Genomic DNA, 13,880 nt, shown 5'->3' on the forward strand with positions numbered 1-13,880 from the left:
TTTTGTCCAGGGCAGTAGCCCTGCTGCTGCTATCAGTACCTGCTTCTGATTGAGTTCTTACAGCACACCCACCCTGTGCAAAGCATTGTGAATGTGTGTGTCATTTATTCCTAACGCAAGCTGTAGGAGGCGTTATCTGTCACACTTCACAAATGAAGAGACCGAGGCTCAGACCAATGAACTAACTCAGCCTTGGTCACGTAGCTGGTAAGTGGCGGGGCTGGGATTGGCACCGGGTCTGTCTCACTCTTTAGAGTGAGCTTTTAGAAAAAGCTCCCCATCCATTTCCTGGCCAGTCTGATCTTCTCAGTCACCGTGACTCTTGATATTTTTATAGGTACCTCAAGCTCCTACTCTTCAAGATGGAATTTATTATTTCCTGCCCAGGATTGTCCTTTTGCCTGTGACTATTAGCACCGTCCATCTAGTCGTCCAAACTACAAACAAGCAAATCGCATACTTTACATTAGGCAGTTTTCCTCTTGTCTTGATTTTACTCCCTAAATAGCTCTTGAATCTGCTCATTCTCTACATCCTGACTGTAACTACTGTAGTTTATTTAGATTACTGCCACCTTTTGCCTGGATTATCGCAGAAGCTTCTGAACTGATCTCTTTACCTCTCATTTTACCATTTCTAGTTCATTCTTTACATTGTAGCAAAAGTCATCTTTCCAAAGTGTACTTTTTATCGTATCACTTCCTAAAAGCGCCGGTTCCTATGGCTTTTAGGGTGGATTCTGCATTTCCTTGTGTGTCGTAGAGGGTCTTGCATCATCTGGTCGCCTTTTTCTTCTCCAGCTGCATTTTGTGTCTTTCCCTATTTTGGACACAGATTGAGTCGTGTCTTGCTTATACCATGCTCTCTTTCGGCTCCAAATCTCAGATGCTGAGGTAATGGTCTCAGGAGCCGTTCAAGGAGATTTAGTCCCTAACGGAACCTAATAGCATAAAGGCTCCTTATAATGTGGATGAACTACATGGTAGAGGCCCTAAGGAAAGTGTTATCCTAGAGGAAACATGTAATTTGGAAGACAACAAAAAGATTATTCTCAGAAAAATAATGATTACTGGGTAGTTTCTTACACTAGTATGCTTCTAACAAATCAGAATATGCTATACCAGCAGTGCAGTGTTCACTTCATGCTTTATATCAATGAGTAGTAGGTCATGGGTACTCAATAAATATTTGTTGGATGAATGAATTAATCTCTAAGTGAAAGCTAAATATTGATCAATCTAATTATGTTGTATAGATTTTAGTTACTTGAGAGTTATTTTAGGAAAAGACTGTGGCAATATAGAATAATAAGAAATCTGTCAAATGAGAAGTGATATCAAAATATTTAAAGCTTAGTTGAGTTTTGAATTTAGATTGCTTGTTCATATTTACATATTTAGGGGTAAGTGTTCCTTAAATTTTAAAGGAAATGCCTTGAGAAATTTAGATGAGTTTTAAAAGAATGGGAATGCGGTAAGGATTCTCTCATCTGCTCTCTTGGAAATTTCTATTTGAATAGTCTGATGTGGGCAAAGATGAGGTCGACATTAATCAAAACAGTTTCCCAGTTCTATTTGGAATTGCATTCAGAGCCTGAAATATAGTTTTAATAAATACAGTAATGAAAATTGTTCCATTTTTGAGGGTGAACGTAATATTTGGAAGATTCAGAAATCTTTTGGAGCCAAGTATGTACTTGGTGAAAAAAAATAAATAGTCTTGGTATTCTTCTTTCGATCAAAATGAGATATCTTCTTAAATGAGACCAGTAATTTTCATGTGATTCACAAACTGATTACAGTCCAAGGAGGAATTTCAAACATATTTTCAGTATTGGAAGCCTTCCTGGAGCAAGTCCATATCCTCTCACGGTGCTTGTTTGAAGGGCAACGTTGAATGTATAGATTCTAATATGTTTGTTAGAATTCGGTTGTGTCATTTTACATTTAGCATACCTTTATATTTTGTCTCCCTTTATATTATTATTTGAATATTATGACTTCTTCATATGACTGTGGTTATGTTTCATACATCTTTCTCACTAAATATTCATAAAACAAATATTCCTCAGATTTAGAAATTTTGATAAGCACTTCTTTTTCCAGGAACACTTATGTAGAATACATTTAATTATGCATTCCTTTTATTTATTTTTTTTCCTTGACTGGGTATCATTCAGTGTAGGAGAAGAGGGGGATGGAGGGGGAGGGATTTCTAGGAGAGTTCTGATAGGGTGTCCAGGAGAGCGCCAGGGGGGCACCAGGGCTCAGTTTCAGGCAGCACTAACTTCCAGAACCAACACATGGGAGAGAGGGAGCAATGGGTTCCGTGGCCCAGAGTGATGAGCAAAGTGAGAAGAGAAGGCTGAGGATGGAGCCCTGTGGACACCAGAATTTATATGTGGGGGGGAACACGTAGGGGAGCTGGGAGCAATCAGAAGCGCTGGCTGTTCTGTGGGGTGGTTCAGGGCCTGAGCCCTGAAGTCGGATTGCCTGGGGTCAATTCTTGGATGCCCCACTTTCTAGCTGTGTGATGGAGGACAGGTTATTGAACATCTGTATGTTTCACTTTTCTTACTAATAAATTAGAGGAATCATAGTTTTTACCTCCTATGAGCTATGGAGCTTCTAAGATTGTGCTTGGCACGTAGATAGGACCCAGACGACGGGGATGAGGGTGAGGGTGATGATGACGACGTTCTGCCAGTGACACTCTTGGAGCATAGGTTTCTCCACCAGTGGTTGGTTCTGCATCATCTTACATCCTTTATTACATTGTTATTACCTGCCTTCTGCCCACACTGTTGCTTCGTTAGCCTTGTTTATCCTAGTCCGTGGCATCACTATCCATCGAGGTGCTCAAGCCCCACATCCATGATTTATCCTTGATTTCTCTCTGTCCCCCTCTCCTCATACTCAATTCATCAGCAGCTCCTTTGACTCCACCTCAAGATCATATCCTGATTCCGTCTGCTGTTCGCATCTCCCCGCAACAGTCAGGTCAGGTCCACTTCCTCCTGTCCAGTCCCCCTGCTTCCACTCTTGCTTTACTCATCCTCCTGTTCAATCCTTCCCCACCAGCGTTGTGAGTTGTCATTGTAAAATGTGTGTTAGCTCACAGTACCGTGCTTCCCTGCTGGAGACCCAGGTCCCTCACTGGTGCTGTCAGAGTGCCGTGCGGTTTTGTCATGCTCGCCTCTAACCTCGTTCCTCAGCCCGTCACCCTTGTTCTCCATCTTCCAGCCAGTGTTCCTTCAACACACCCAGTTCATTCTTTCCTCGAGACATTTTCTCCAGGTTTTCTTTCTGCCCTTTTTTTTTCTTCTGGTCTTTTTTTTAACATCTTTATTGGGGTATAATTGCTTTACAATGGTGTGTTAGCTTCTGCTTTATAACAAAGTGAATCAGTCATACATAAACATATGTTCCCATATGTCTTCCCTCTTGCGTCTCCCTCCCTCCCACCCTCCCCATCCCACCCCTCCAGGCTGTCACAAAGCACCGCGCCTATATCCCTGTGCCATGCGGCTGCTTCCCACTAGCTATCTACCTTACTGCGTTTGTTAGTGTGTATATGCCCATGACTCTCTCCCGCCCTGTCACAGCTCACCCTTCCCCCTCCCCATAACCTCAAGTCCGTTCTCTAGGAGGTCTGCGTCTTTATTCCTGCTTTACCCCCAGGTTCTTCATGACATTTTTTTTCTTAAATTCCATATATATGTGTTAGCATACGGTACATGTCCTTTTCTTTCTGACTTACTTCACTCTGTATGACAGACTCTAGGTCTATCCACCTCATTACAAATAGCTCAATTTCGTTTCTTTTTATGGCTGAGTAATATTCCATTGTATATATGTGCCACATCTTCTTTAGCCATTCATCCGATGATGGGCACTTAGGTTGTTTCCATCTCCGGGCTATTGTAAATAGAGCTGCAATGAACATTTTGGTACATGACTCTTTGAATTTTGGTTTTCTCAGGGTATATGCCCAGTAGTGGGATTGCTTGGTCATATGGTAGTTCTATTTGTAGTTTTTTAAGGAACCTCCATACTGTTCTCCATAGTGGCTGAACCAATTCACATTCCCACCAGCAGTGCAAGAGTGTTCCCTTTTCTCCACACCCTCTCCAGCATTTATTGTTTCTAGATTTTTTGATGATGGCCATTCTGACTGGTGTGAGATGATATCTCATTGTAGTTTTGATTTGCATTTCTCTAATGATTAATGATGTTGAGCATTCTTTCATGTGTTTGTTGGCAGTCTGTATATCTTCTTTGGAGAAATGTCTATTTAGGTCTTCTGCCCATTTTTGGATTGGGTTGTTTGTTTTCTTGTTATTGAGCTGCATTCTTCTGGTCTTTTAATCTCACCATAAACGTCACCTTCTCACCAAGGTCATCCCAGAATTACCCACTCTAAAATAACCATCCACTCATTTTCCATTATATCACTCTGTTTTATTTCTCTGCATATGCTTAAATATTAGATACTATTATGTATTTGCTTATTGTCTTTTTATTGTTTTGGATTATGTATTTGTTTAATCTCCCTCCTCTGTTAATAACTGTGGAATAAATGAATACATTGTAGAAAACCTCTCCCCTCTATTTGTGTCTGTCTCTGTCTCTGTTTCTCTCAGGGAAAGGCTTTTGCTTGTCATGTTTAATTGTACCAGGTATGGCTGGTGGTGCTCATGGGGCAGATGGGAGTGTCTTCATCATTATCCTACTCATGAAATGCTGGGAAAGGTCATCAGTATTTCTGGTTACATAATTTGGATATAGTGATTATGCTGGGTAGTGTAACTAATGATGATTAAATGATACAAACACTGGGGTCTTATAAATGTTTAACTAGATAATTGGTTGTATTTGATCACTCATTTTTCTTATGCTATAGTGAATTCTCTCCTTTGTTTGATAAAAAGCCAGTTATAATGATTAATGGCATATTGTTCCAACTGATGTAAATCTCAGACACTTAGTGTCTTCAGGAATAGGTTACTTTTGAAATAGTTAAAGAAATTTTAGGGAGATCATTTTTCACATGGGAAGAAGCATGACTAATTAGACTCTGTTGGCGCATGTGGTGTTTTGTTTTTGTTTTTAATATGTGTTTTTTTTTTATTTCTAGTGAGGTTTGTAGAAAATAATGTATAACAGCTTTATGTTAGATATTGTCGAAAGGATGTTCTAGTTTTTGTAGTTTGGAGGTGAGTAATGTCTCTTTAAAGATCATACATAGCATGAGCTTTATTGCCAAATAAAATTGAAGGGCATTTTGAAGTTTTGTAACTTTTAAATTTTTGAGAAATTTAATAATGTTAATATAAATATAGTTTATTAGATTACATAATTGGTAATATGAAAATCACCAGTAAGAGGTGAATTTGCAGTAACAGTGAAAACCATATTAATGATGTTAAATATTGTAATTAATACTGGCTTTTATATTAGATCATTGATAACAATACCTCTAGGAATTATCAGGACATAATTTTCTCTCTGTGGAGTCTGTTGAGTCCATGCTGTGACTCTTCTAATTTCCCCAGAGAGCATTATCATCATCATGTTACCCTGAATTATCTTACTGCTCATTAAATGTTCCTGCCTTCAAATTTAAAGGAAATTAAAGAAATTAATTTAGTCATGGGAAATTATTAATTGTTTAACGAGGTTGCACCTGTGATAGTATGAGCCTGTGGCACAGCAGAAGGAATTTTATTTTAAAATGAAAAGTATTTATGTGAAGGAAGCAGTTAACAGACTGACATGTAGAAGTTAATCCCAATTAGTTAGCAAGATCTGGCGGTATGTAATTAAAGTGCATTCAGATCAACAAGAGATTTCATTAATGAGAATGCAGAACACTTAAGGTGTTATAAAAAGCTTCCTTCACTCTAGAGTTTGATTTTTTTTAGTTGTCATATGTAATTTTGAGTATTTATTTTATGTTTCTGAGATTTTAGGGTTCTTTTATAGTATAACTTGCAGATTCACATATCTCAAGAGACTAAACGTAATTTACCACAAAAATGTAATGCAAATGCTTCCAACATCTGTTTTAATTGTGTCCTTTATTTAAGGAGTTGTGGGTGTCTTATAGTTAGTAATTAAGAAATAAAATAACAACAATAAAAACAATAAACAATAAAACAATAACAATATCAAAACAATGTATGTAGGCTTAGTTATGTTATTCATGTTAATTAGTTATATTTTGAGACTTATTCCAAAAATGAATCTGTTTGAAAATTCTTGTATGGGGTATGTATGTAGTCTTTATTTAGTAAGTTTAGAAGCTACCCTGTGCTGAATTAATCACATCCTTTCTCAGTTTCTTTTGTCACGAAGAGCTTGCAGCTTCACACTTGTAGGGTTTATGGGCTTTCAGGCAGTTATTATCTTCACTTTGCCTGTGAATTTAAACTTTACTGTGAGCATGTTCCAGCCCGATAGCTGAATTGCGGCCACACGTGGTTTTGTTTATTGCATGCTCCCCCACAACAATTAGGAGGCCTTCGGGCAGAATAATTTTAGTTAGCTGTAGTGTATGGCACGAAGGAGTCTTACACCCAAGGGGTCAGGCTGTGTTCATTCATGAATCAGGAAGACAGTCCGCGTGATAACTGGGGTGTCCTGGTTGGAAGGCAGAGCCCAAGGCTGGGCGGTGCTCAGAGACCCTAGTAAGGATGTGGCTGGCATATGGGAAGCCTAGCTGTAGATACAGACAAACTCCAGTTTCGGCCAGAGGAAGAGGACCAAAGAAGCAAATCAGGGTCAAGACTAAAGAATTTCAGTCTTGAAAACCCGAGGACATGCAGGAGGCTGTACAAATCCAGAGCCTGTGGGGAGAGAGGGTCGGTGGCAGGCTGTTACCTGCGGGAGGGGGCGTAGATGACGGTGAGGGAGTGCGTGAGCTTGGCTCTGTCCCAGGGGACACTCACGCACAGTTCTTTGTGGGGGTTCACCCCTATGCTAGAGAAGTGGGAAACAAGGTTTGGGTAGCTGGCCCAGCTGAGAAAGATACTGGGCGTTAGAACTGGGGTTTCGAGCCCAGGCCTTGCTGACTGACTCCAGAACCTGTGCCGTTTCTCTGGGGCTTTATGGGAACTCAGTGGATTCTTCTGTACCGCCTGGCCCAGGTCCGGCCTCAGAGCACAGTGTTCAGGGCTTGCTGTACTGCCCTAAGAGGGCAGTGAATTAGCGCTAAGGTCCCCTTTCCTGCTGCGGGTGCAAGGGGAGTCTCTGTCTCACCTGTTGGGAAGCTGTTACTGGCAGAGACAGCGTCCACTTGCAGGTCTGGAGCTTCCCCACTCCCCATGGAGCTTCTGCCTCAGACCTGCTGGGAGCTTCTCCGTGGTTACAGTCATGGGGATGCACTTAGAACTTTTATATTCATTAAGTTCTTTCAGCTACATTCACTTACTTAGTAAATATTTATTGTCTGTTCCATGTTCAGCTGCCTTCATGGCATCTGGACACAAAGATAAAACTTGATTTCTGTCTTTGAGAAACTCTGTGTTCGGAGGGAGAAATATACACGTGTAAACAAATAATTAAAATCCAGTGAGGTCTGGAACCTAGCTCAGTGCCTGAGTTTGCACCACCGTGTGGAGAGTTGACTGCTGTCGGTTGCTGTGCAGGCCCAGGGGCAGGAGCAAGCAAAGCCTCCTGGCGAGCTGAGGACGATTCCTGAGAAGGGCTGGCAAGTCAGCCCCCAGGACGAGCTGGGCTGGCCAGGTGCGAGGGGCGCAGTCACTCAGAGGGCCTGAGACACACAGATTCCTTTCACGGAGGGGCCGGAGCTGCAGGCGCATTTGGCGCCGAACGGTGAGGTTGGAGGGGAGGCCCAGGGCAGGGGCCAGGTGACTGAGAGAGCTCCTGTCGTAGGTGGGTGTCAGTGTGTTGCGGAAGAAGCAGAGTAGCTTTTTACTTTCATAAAAGTTAAAAATCCTTGAAATGACTCACATCAAATCCAAAAGCCATTTGTGCAGCTCAGACAGATACCCTGGTCATTAAGGGACTGCAGAGACTGGGACCCAGTTTATCCACCAGAATGAGAGCACGGAAAGGCAATTGAAGTGATTTTATTTGGTTTATATTTTATACTGATTTGAATCTCATTATTTTGCTGGGTTATTTTATTCCCATTATAATTAAAATGCTAAGCTAAAGAATATGGGGAATTGGACATCATCCAAAAAAGAGACTATAGCTCTTTCCTAAAAATAGTTCTTTACTTGTGTGGGCACTGATTTGATATCATCTTTTTTATTTTAAGCACCTCATACAGCGCTGCTTACATGGGGCATAACTCATCAAAATGAACTGTGGCACTGAATACAGTATCAGAGAGTCATTACCGAAGTATATGTATAACCTGCCTGGTGATCTCTTAAAGGAGACCTCATCCTACACAGGCTTATTTTTATACAAATTGCAGCGTGGCATAGACACGGGGGGGTAGTTGGAGATGTGCAGCTATGCTTCTTCTCATGTCAGCTCTGCACGTCTACACTGGGTGACAGGACATGGGAGCAGATGAGACAAGCTGTCACTCACCCACACTGCCCTTTGAAGAAAGGCCATGGGGGGAAAAGGTGCCGCAAATGGGCTGTGAAGTTTACATACACTGCCCACTGTTAAACAGATTACGTCTAATGAAGTGTCTAATGCTCAGGCCATATCAACCTAATCCTTGGTGGCAGTTCATCCCTCAACTGCCAAAAAACACCGCCCTCTGGCCCTCTTTCGCCCGCTCTGGCCGCCAAGCACAGGGAGGTGCCCAGCCTTAATAAACCGAGACAGTGTGTGATCTGACATGCAAATGTAGGTCATTGCATATGTAAATGTGTGATTACAAACCTGCATGCCAAAACACATTAGTGAGACTTTGCTCTCAGCATGCGGTTGTCACACTGCCTTAGCAGTTCACGCTAATATTTGTCAGTTATTGTGCAGACAGAAGATGGAATTCCCAGTCAGGTTTAAAGGATATGGATTGCGTGATACCGTTCCTAATGATGAAGCTGTATTTCACTGTTGAGATTGACAGGTTTCATCAGGAGAAGGAATGGTCTGTACATTTTGGGGAGAGGAAGAAAACCTATTTCTCAGATGTTGCAGACTATCCTAGTGTGTAAATTAAAAAATAAAAAAAAGATTTTTTAGAAAAGCCTGGACAATTTAAAAAGTCTCTCCTCTTTAAATGAAACAAAGTTAAGGAAACTAAAAAAGTTGCTAATATCCACTGAATATATCTGAGAAGTGAGGCTTTGTAAGTTTCCTTTGTTAAGTAGGTGTCACAGTGACACTTAATTATAAATTCATCTCAGTGACCACAAAAAGAAATCTTATATATGAACAGAGTGGCAGGTTGTCTCCCTTTATTTTATAATTTTGTTTTTATTTTCATTTTTGACATACATGTTTCTAGTCCCAGTTTTGTTTTTTCATCAAAAGGCCTGAAATTGAAAATTGAACTTGAAAATACTGTGGATCATCATGTAGGGTCCCATAATGTTGTATCACATTGTTGGTGACTTTGTTTAGTAACCCTGGCAGTATAGCAAAGCCTATACTTAGGAATTGGGGATTGGGAATCAGCTAGACAGTGATTTGGTTTGATAACATCTGCCTTACAGGATTGTCATGAGAATTGAATTAGATGGCATATGAGGTACTAATTTATAGGACCTGTTAAGTTGTAGGTACCAAAACAGAACCTTTTATTATTGTAGTAATGTTACTATTGTTATTCTAACAATTATTTATGGTTTTATATTTATATAATGAATTTGTGAAATTTGTATTCTGATTATTTTGCATGTCTTAAAGGAAGAGTGGTATTTTTCTTGACAATATTTTGGACTTTCCGAAGAAAGAAAAGCAATGCACAAGAGTAGAAATCATTGCTACCTTTTTTCTCTTTTTGAGAAACATTGTATTTGAATGACAGTGAAACTTTGGCAGAATTTTAGAGTTTTTGCTAGCATGACAGATGTAGTGAAATGAACAAGGTAACATGTATTAGGGGTTAGTGTAATGCCCATGTGTCAAAATAGCCTTTTACATAAGTCATGGGGTCATCAGCCTTGACTAAGGTTTGCTTGAGGGACTCAGAGATCAAATTACTTTAGTGGGTTTAGGAACCAGTGCGCCCTTTGGTTGCATTAATAGGTATTTAATGTTCAGTCTTACTAGAGGGGGCCCAGTCAGGCCCCACGAGAACGTCATGTTTACTCTGAGTCGGCTCAGAGTAGAGCAGGTCCAGAAGAATGTGAGCAGAGTGGTAAAAGGCCAAGAAGCGTGTACTTACCAGTAATCAGGAATCTTGAAAAGGCTCGTGTGTGTTTAGCCAAAAGAGAGAAGATAAAAGGGCATATGATGGCTAAACTATTGTTACACTTTTATAGGTAGATCGCTACAGATAGATTATGAGTGTCATGAGGAGCTTAAAAGGCAGTATTCCTTGGACATGTGTGGTAACCTCAGCAGCAGACAGTGTTGGATCCTAGTGGATCCTAGATCTGTCCTATGACTGGTTGAATGAATGAATGAGTCTGTAAACAATGAACGAAAGAACTAGGACAGTGGATAAAACGTATAAGAAGTTGGGATTTGCCTCCAAATGGGGACGGCTGGGGTGCTGCCTCCCAGCACCTGTAATTCTTTCTCAGCACTGTTGAGAGCCCCTTCCCTGTACCTGTGTAAGCTCTTTCAGAGCAGAAGCATTTCTGATGCATCTCTGTTTCCCTAGCAGCTAGTACAGTGCCCGATGCGTAGTAAGTACTAAAATGTGTTAGTTTCAAAAAGAAATGACATTTTCCACAAACAACAAAAAAAATTGTTTAAAAATGTAATTATGTGCTGAGTGACAGAGGCCAATCTGAAAGGCTACAATACTGTATGGTTCTAACTATGTGACATTCTGGTAAAAGCAAAACGATGGGTACCGTAAAAAGTCAGTGGCTGCTGGGGTTTAGTGGGGAGGGAGGGATGAATAGGCAGAGTATAGAGGATTTTTTAGGGCAGTGAAAGTATACTATATGATACTGTAATTATGGATACATGTCATTATACATTTGTCCAAACCCATAGAATGTACGACACCCAGAGTGAACCCTAACGTAAACCACGGGCTTTGGGTGATAATGATGTGTCAGTGCAGGTTCATCAGTTGTAACGAAAGTCCCACTCTGGGGGGGTGTTGGTAGCGGGGAAAGCAGTGCATGTGTGGGAGCAGGGGGCGCATGGGGGACCTCTGCACCTTCCTCTTAATAGTGCTGTGAACCCAAAACTGCTTTTACACAATTACGTCTTTTTTTTAAAAAATTTATTTTTACATCTTTATTGGAGTATAATTGCTTTACAATGGTGTGTTAGTTTCTGCTTTATAACAAAGTGAATCAGTTATACATATACATATGTTCCCATATCTCTTCCCTCTTGCATCTCCCTCCCTCCCACCCTCCTTATCCCACCCCTCTAGGTGGTCACAAAGCACCGAGCTGATCTCCCTGAGCTGATCTCCCTGTGCTATGCAGCTGCTTCCCACTAGCTATCTATTTTACATTTGGTAGTGAATATAAGTCCATGCCACTCTCTTGCTTTGTCACAGCTTACCCTTCCCCCTCCTCATATCCTCAAGTCCATTCTCTAGTAGGTCTGTGTCTTTATTCCTGTCTTACCCCTAGGTTCTTCATGACATTTTTTTTCCTTAAATTCCATATATATGTGTTAGCATACGGTATTTGTCTTTCTCTTTCTGACTTACTTCACTCTGTATGACAGACTTTAGGTCCATCCACCTCACTACAAATAGCTCAATTTTGTTTCTTTTATGGCTGAGTAATATTCCATTGTATATATGTACCACATCTTCTTTATCCATTCATCCGATGATGGACACTTAGGTTGTTTCCATCTCTGGGCTATTGTAAATAGAGCTGCAATGAACATTTTGGTACATGACTCTTTTTAAATTATGGTTTTCTCAGGGTATATTACGTCTTTTTAAAAAAACCTTAATGATGAGGTGGTAAACTCACTGCCACTGGAATTGTTCTTGGTAGAACTGAAATGATTGTCAGGAAGTTTAGAAGATTTTCATACATTACTTGGCAGGTTGGACTAGGTGAATTTATATGTATATGTGTGTATTTTTATATAATATGAATAGTTCGATAAATACTTGTCGAGTGAATGGCTGTCTGCGGGTTTACCATAGAAATCACCTACTTATGTGAAGACAATCAATGATTGTGTGTATATTGTGTGATTGAAAACTTTTCTGACTTTTTTAATTACAGAAGGCCTTACGACCGGATATGGGCTATAATACATTAGCCAACTTTCGAATAGAAAAGAAAATTGGTCGCGGGCAATTTAGTGAAGTTTATAGAGCAGCCTGTCTCTTGGATGGAGTACCAGTAGCTTTAAAAAAAGTGCAGGTAAGATGACTTTAATTATATAAATCCACGTAAAATTATACTCTGTGAAGAATAAATAGAGAAAAGTGCATCCTGAATGATTGGGTCATGACAGTCTTAAGTTGAGAACGATGGGAAGGAGTAAAAATTGTACTGTAAACACTTGCATTAAGTGCAATACATGCTGGAAATCATTTTTTAATTTTAATACTACTTTTAAAGTTCAGCTGGTTTTGTTCACCCAGATTCAGTAATGACTAGAATGATCTTAGAAAAGCTTTCACAGCTCTAGGTTTTAAGAGGCAGATTTGAGTTGTCACCATGGCTCCTAACTGGACGTGTGGCTACGTGTTGTATCCTGAGCTGCAGGCACTGCAGAAGGAAACCAGGCTCACAGAATGCACAGCCTGATAAAGTCAGTAAACGGCAGGCAAGGTTAGGGGGAGGTTTTCGTTAATGTAGAGAGCCACACTGGCAATAAATGAAAGAAAACTGAAGTGAACTTTATTTACTGGAGAATAAAAAAAAAATGAAATAGGTAAAGTTAGAGGATTGACGTCTTACGTAAAATCCACACGTTGTATTGGTATCATTCTAGCATCAGCTCTGCTCTCCAGTCCTGACTCTGTCTGGGTTCCTCAGATCCATGGACCTGCCCCAGCTCACCTGGCCAGGCCCTGCCCCAGCCCGAGCCCAGGACAGGTCACTGCCCTGATGGGTCCACTCGCCTCTGGTCTCGAAAGCACTTGCCTTTCTGCCCCAGAGTGTGTTTGACATTGTACCGTTTTACTTCCCTTTTTCAGGGAAGGGCATTCTTGTTCACACCTGCCTGTGGACTTTCCATTTTATTCTGCAGCCCTGGTGTCTTTTCTGTGTCGAGACCTGCAAAACCTCAGTGTCCTCTTATTATTATTATTTTAATTTTGTAAGGGATCAGTATACTTGCAACAGCTATTGCAGAGGTGAACAGTTTTCACTCATATTTTTAAGCAAATAGTAAATATTTATGAAAGATTTTATGGGGCATATATGTTAGATATAAAGAATAGGACAGATGCTGTCATATCCACCACTCACCTTTGACACACTTCTGCCACTCCCTTCCTTCAGAGGTCACCATGTCCTGAATTTGTGTGCTTTTCTTTGGAGTTTTTCTCCAAATCTGTATACATTTCTGAATAAATCTGTTGTTTGCTTTTGCATTTTTGAACTTATATAAATGTTGTCACATGTTGGTGTGTGTGGCTATGCTTTATTCTTTATATATCTAGTATTCAATATGTAGATATGCGTGTGTTGTGTAGTATTACATACTATGTGTGTATACTATCCAGTTCTTGTTACGTGCTATTGGTTGTGTACAGTTGTTTGCTGTTACAAACAGTACTTCCGTGATGTTCCTCTGTATGTTTCCTGGTGCACACATGCAAGAATCTCCCTTTTG

The 13,880-nt window shown here is 40.5% G+C and overlaps 1 protein-coding gene across 7 annotated transcripts in view; it reads left to right on the forward strand.

Annotated features, from left to right (window-relative positions):
* Window positions 1–13,880, forward strand: part of NEK7 (NIMA related kinase 7) — a 150,571-nt gene that overhangs the window by 60,645 nt on the left and 76,046 nt on the right. For 5 of the 7 annotated variants that reach the window (XM_067729831.1, XM_067729830.1, XM_067729833.1 and 2 more), the window contains one exon: window positions 12,317–12,457. The exons of the other annotated variants lie outside the window; for them this stretch is intronic. In XM_067729831.1, coding sequence (XP_067585932.1) covers window positions 12,317–12,457 — 141 coding nt within the window. The remainder of the gene's footprint in view (window positions 1–12,316; window positions 12,458–13,880) is intronic. 7 annotated transcript variants of the gene reach the window in all.

Source organism: Pseudorca crassidens, chromosome 2 (genome assembly GCF_039906515.1).
Source record: "Pseudorca crassidens isolate mPseCra1 chromosome 2, mPseCra1.hap1, whole genome shotgun sequence".
NCBI classification, from domain to species: domain Eukaryota; kingdom Metazoa; phylum Chordata; class Mammalia; order Artiodactyla; family Delphinidae; genus Pseudorca; species Pseudorca crassidens.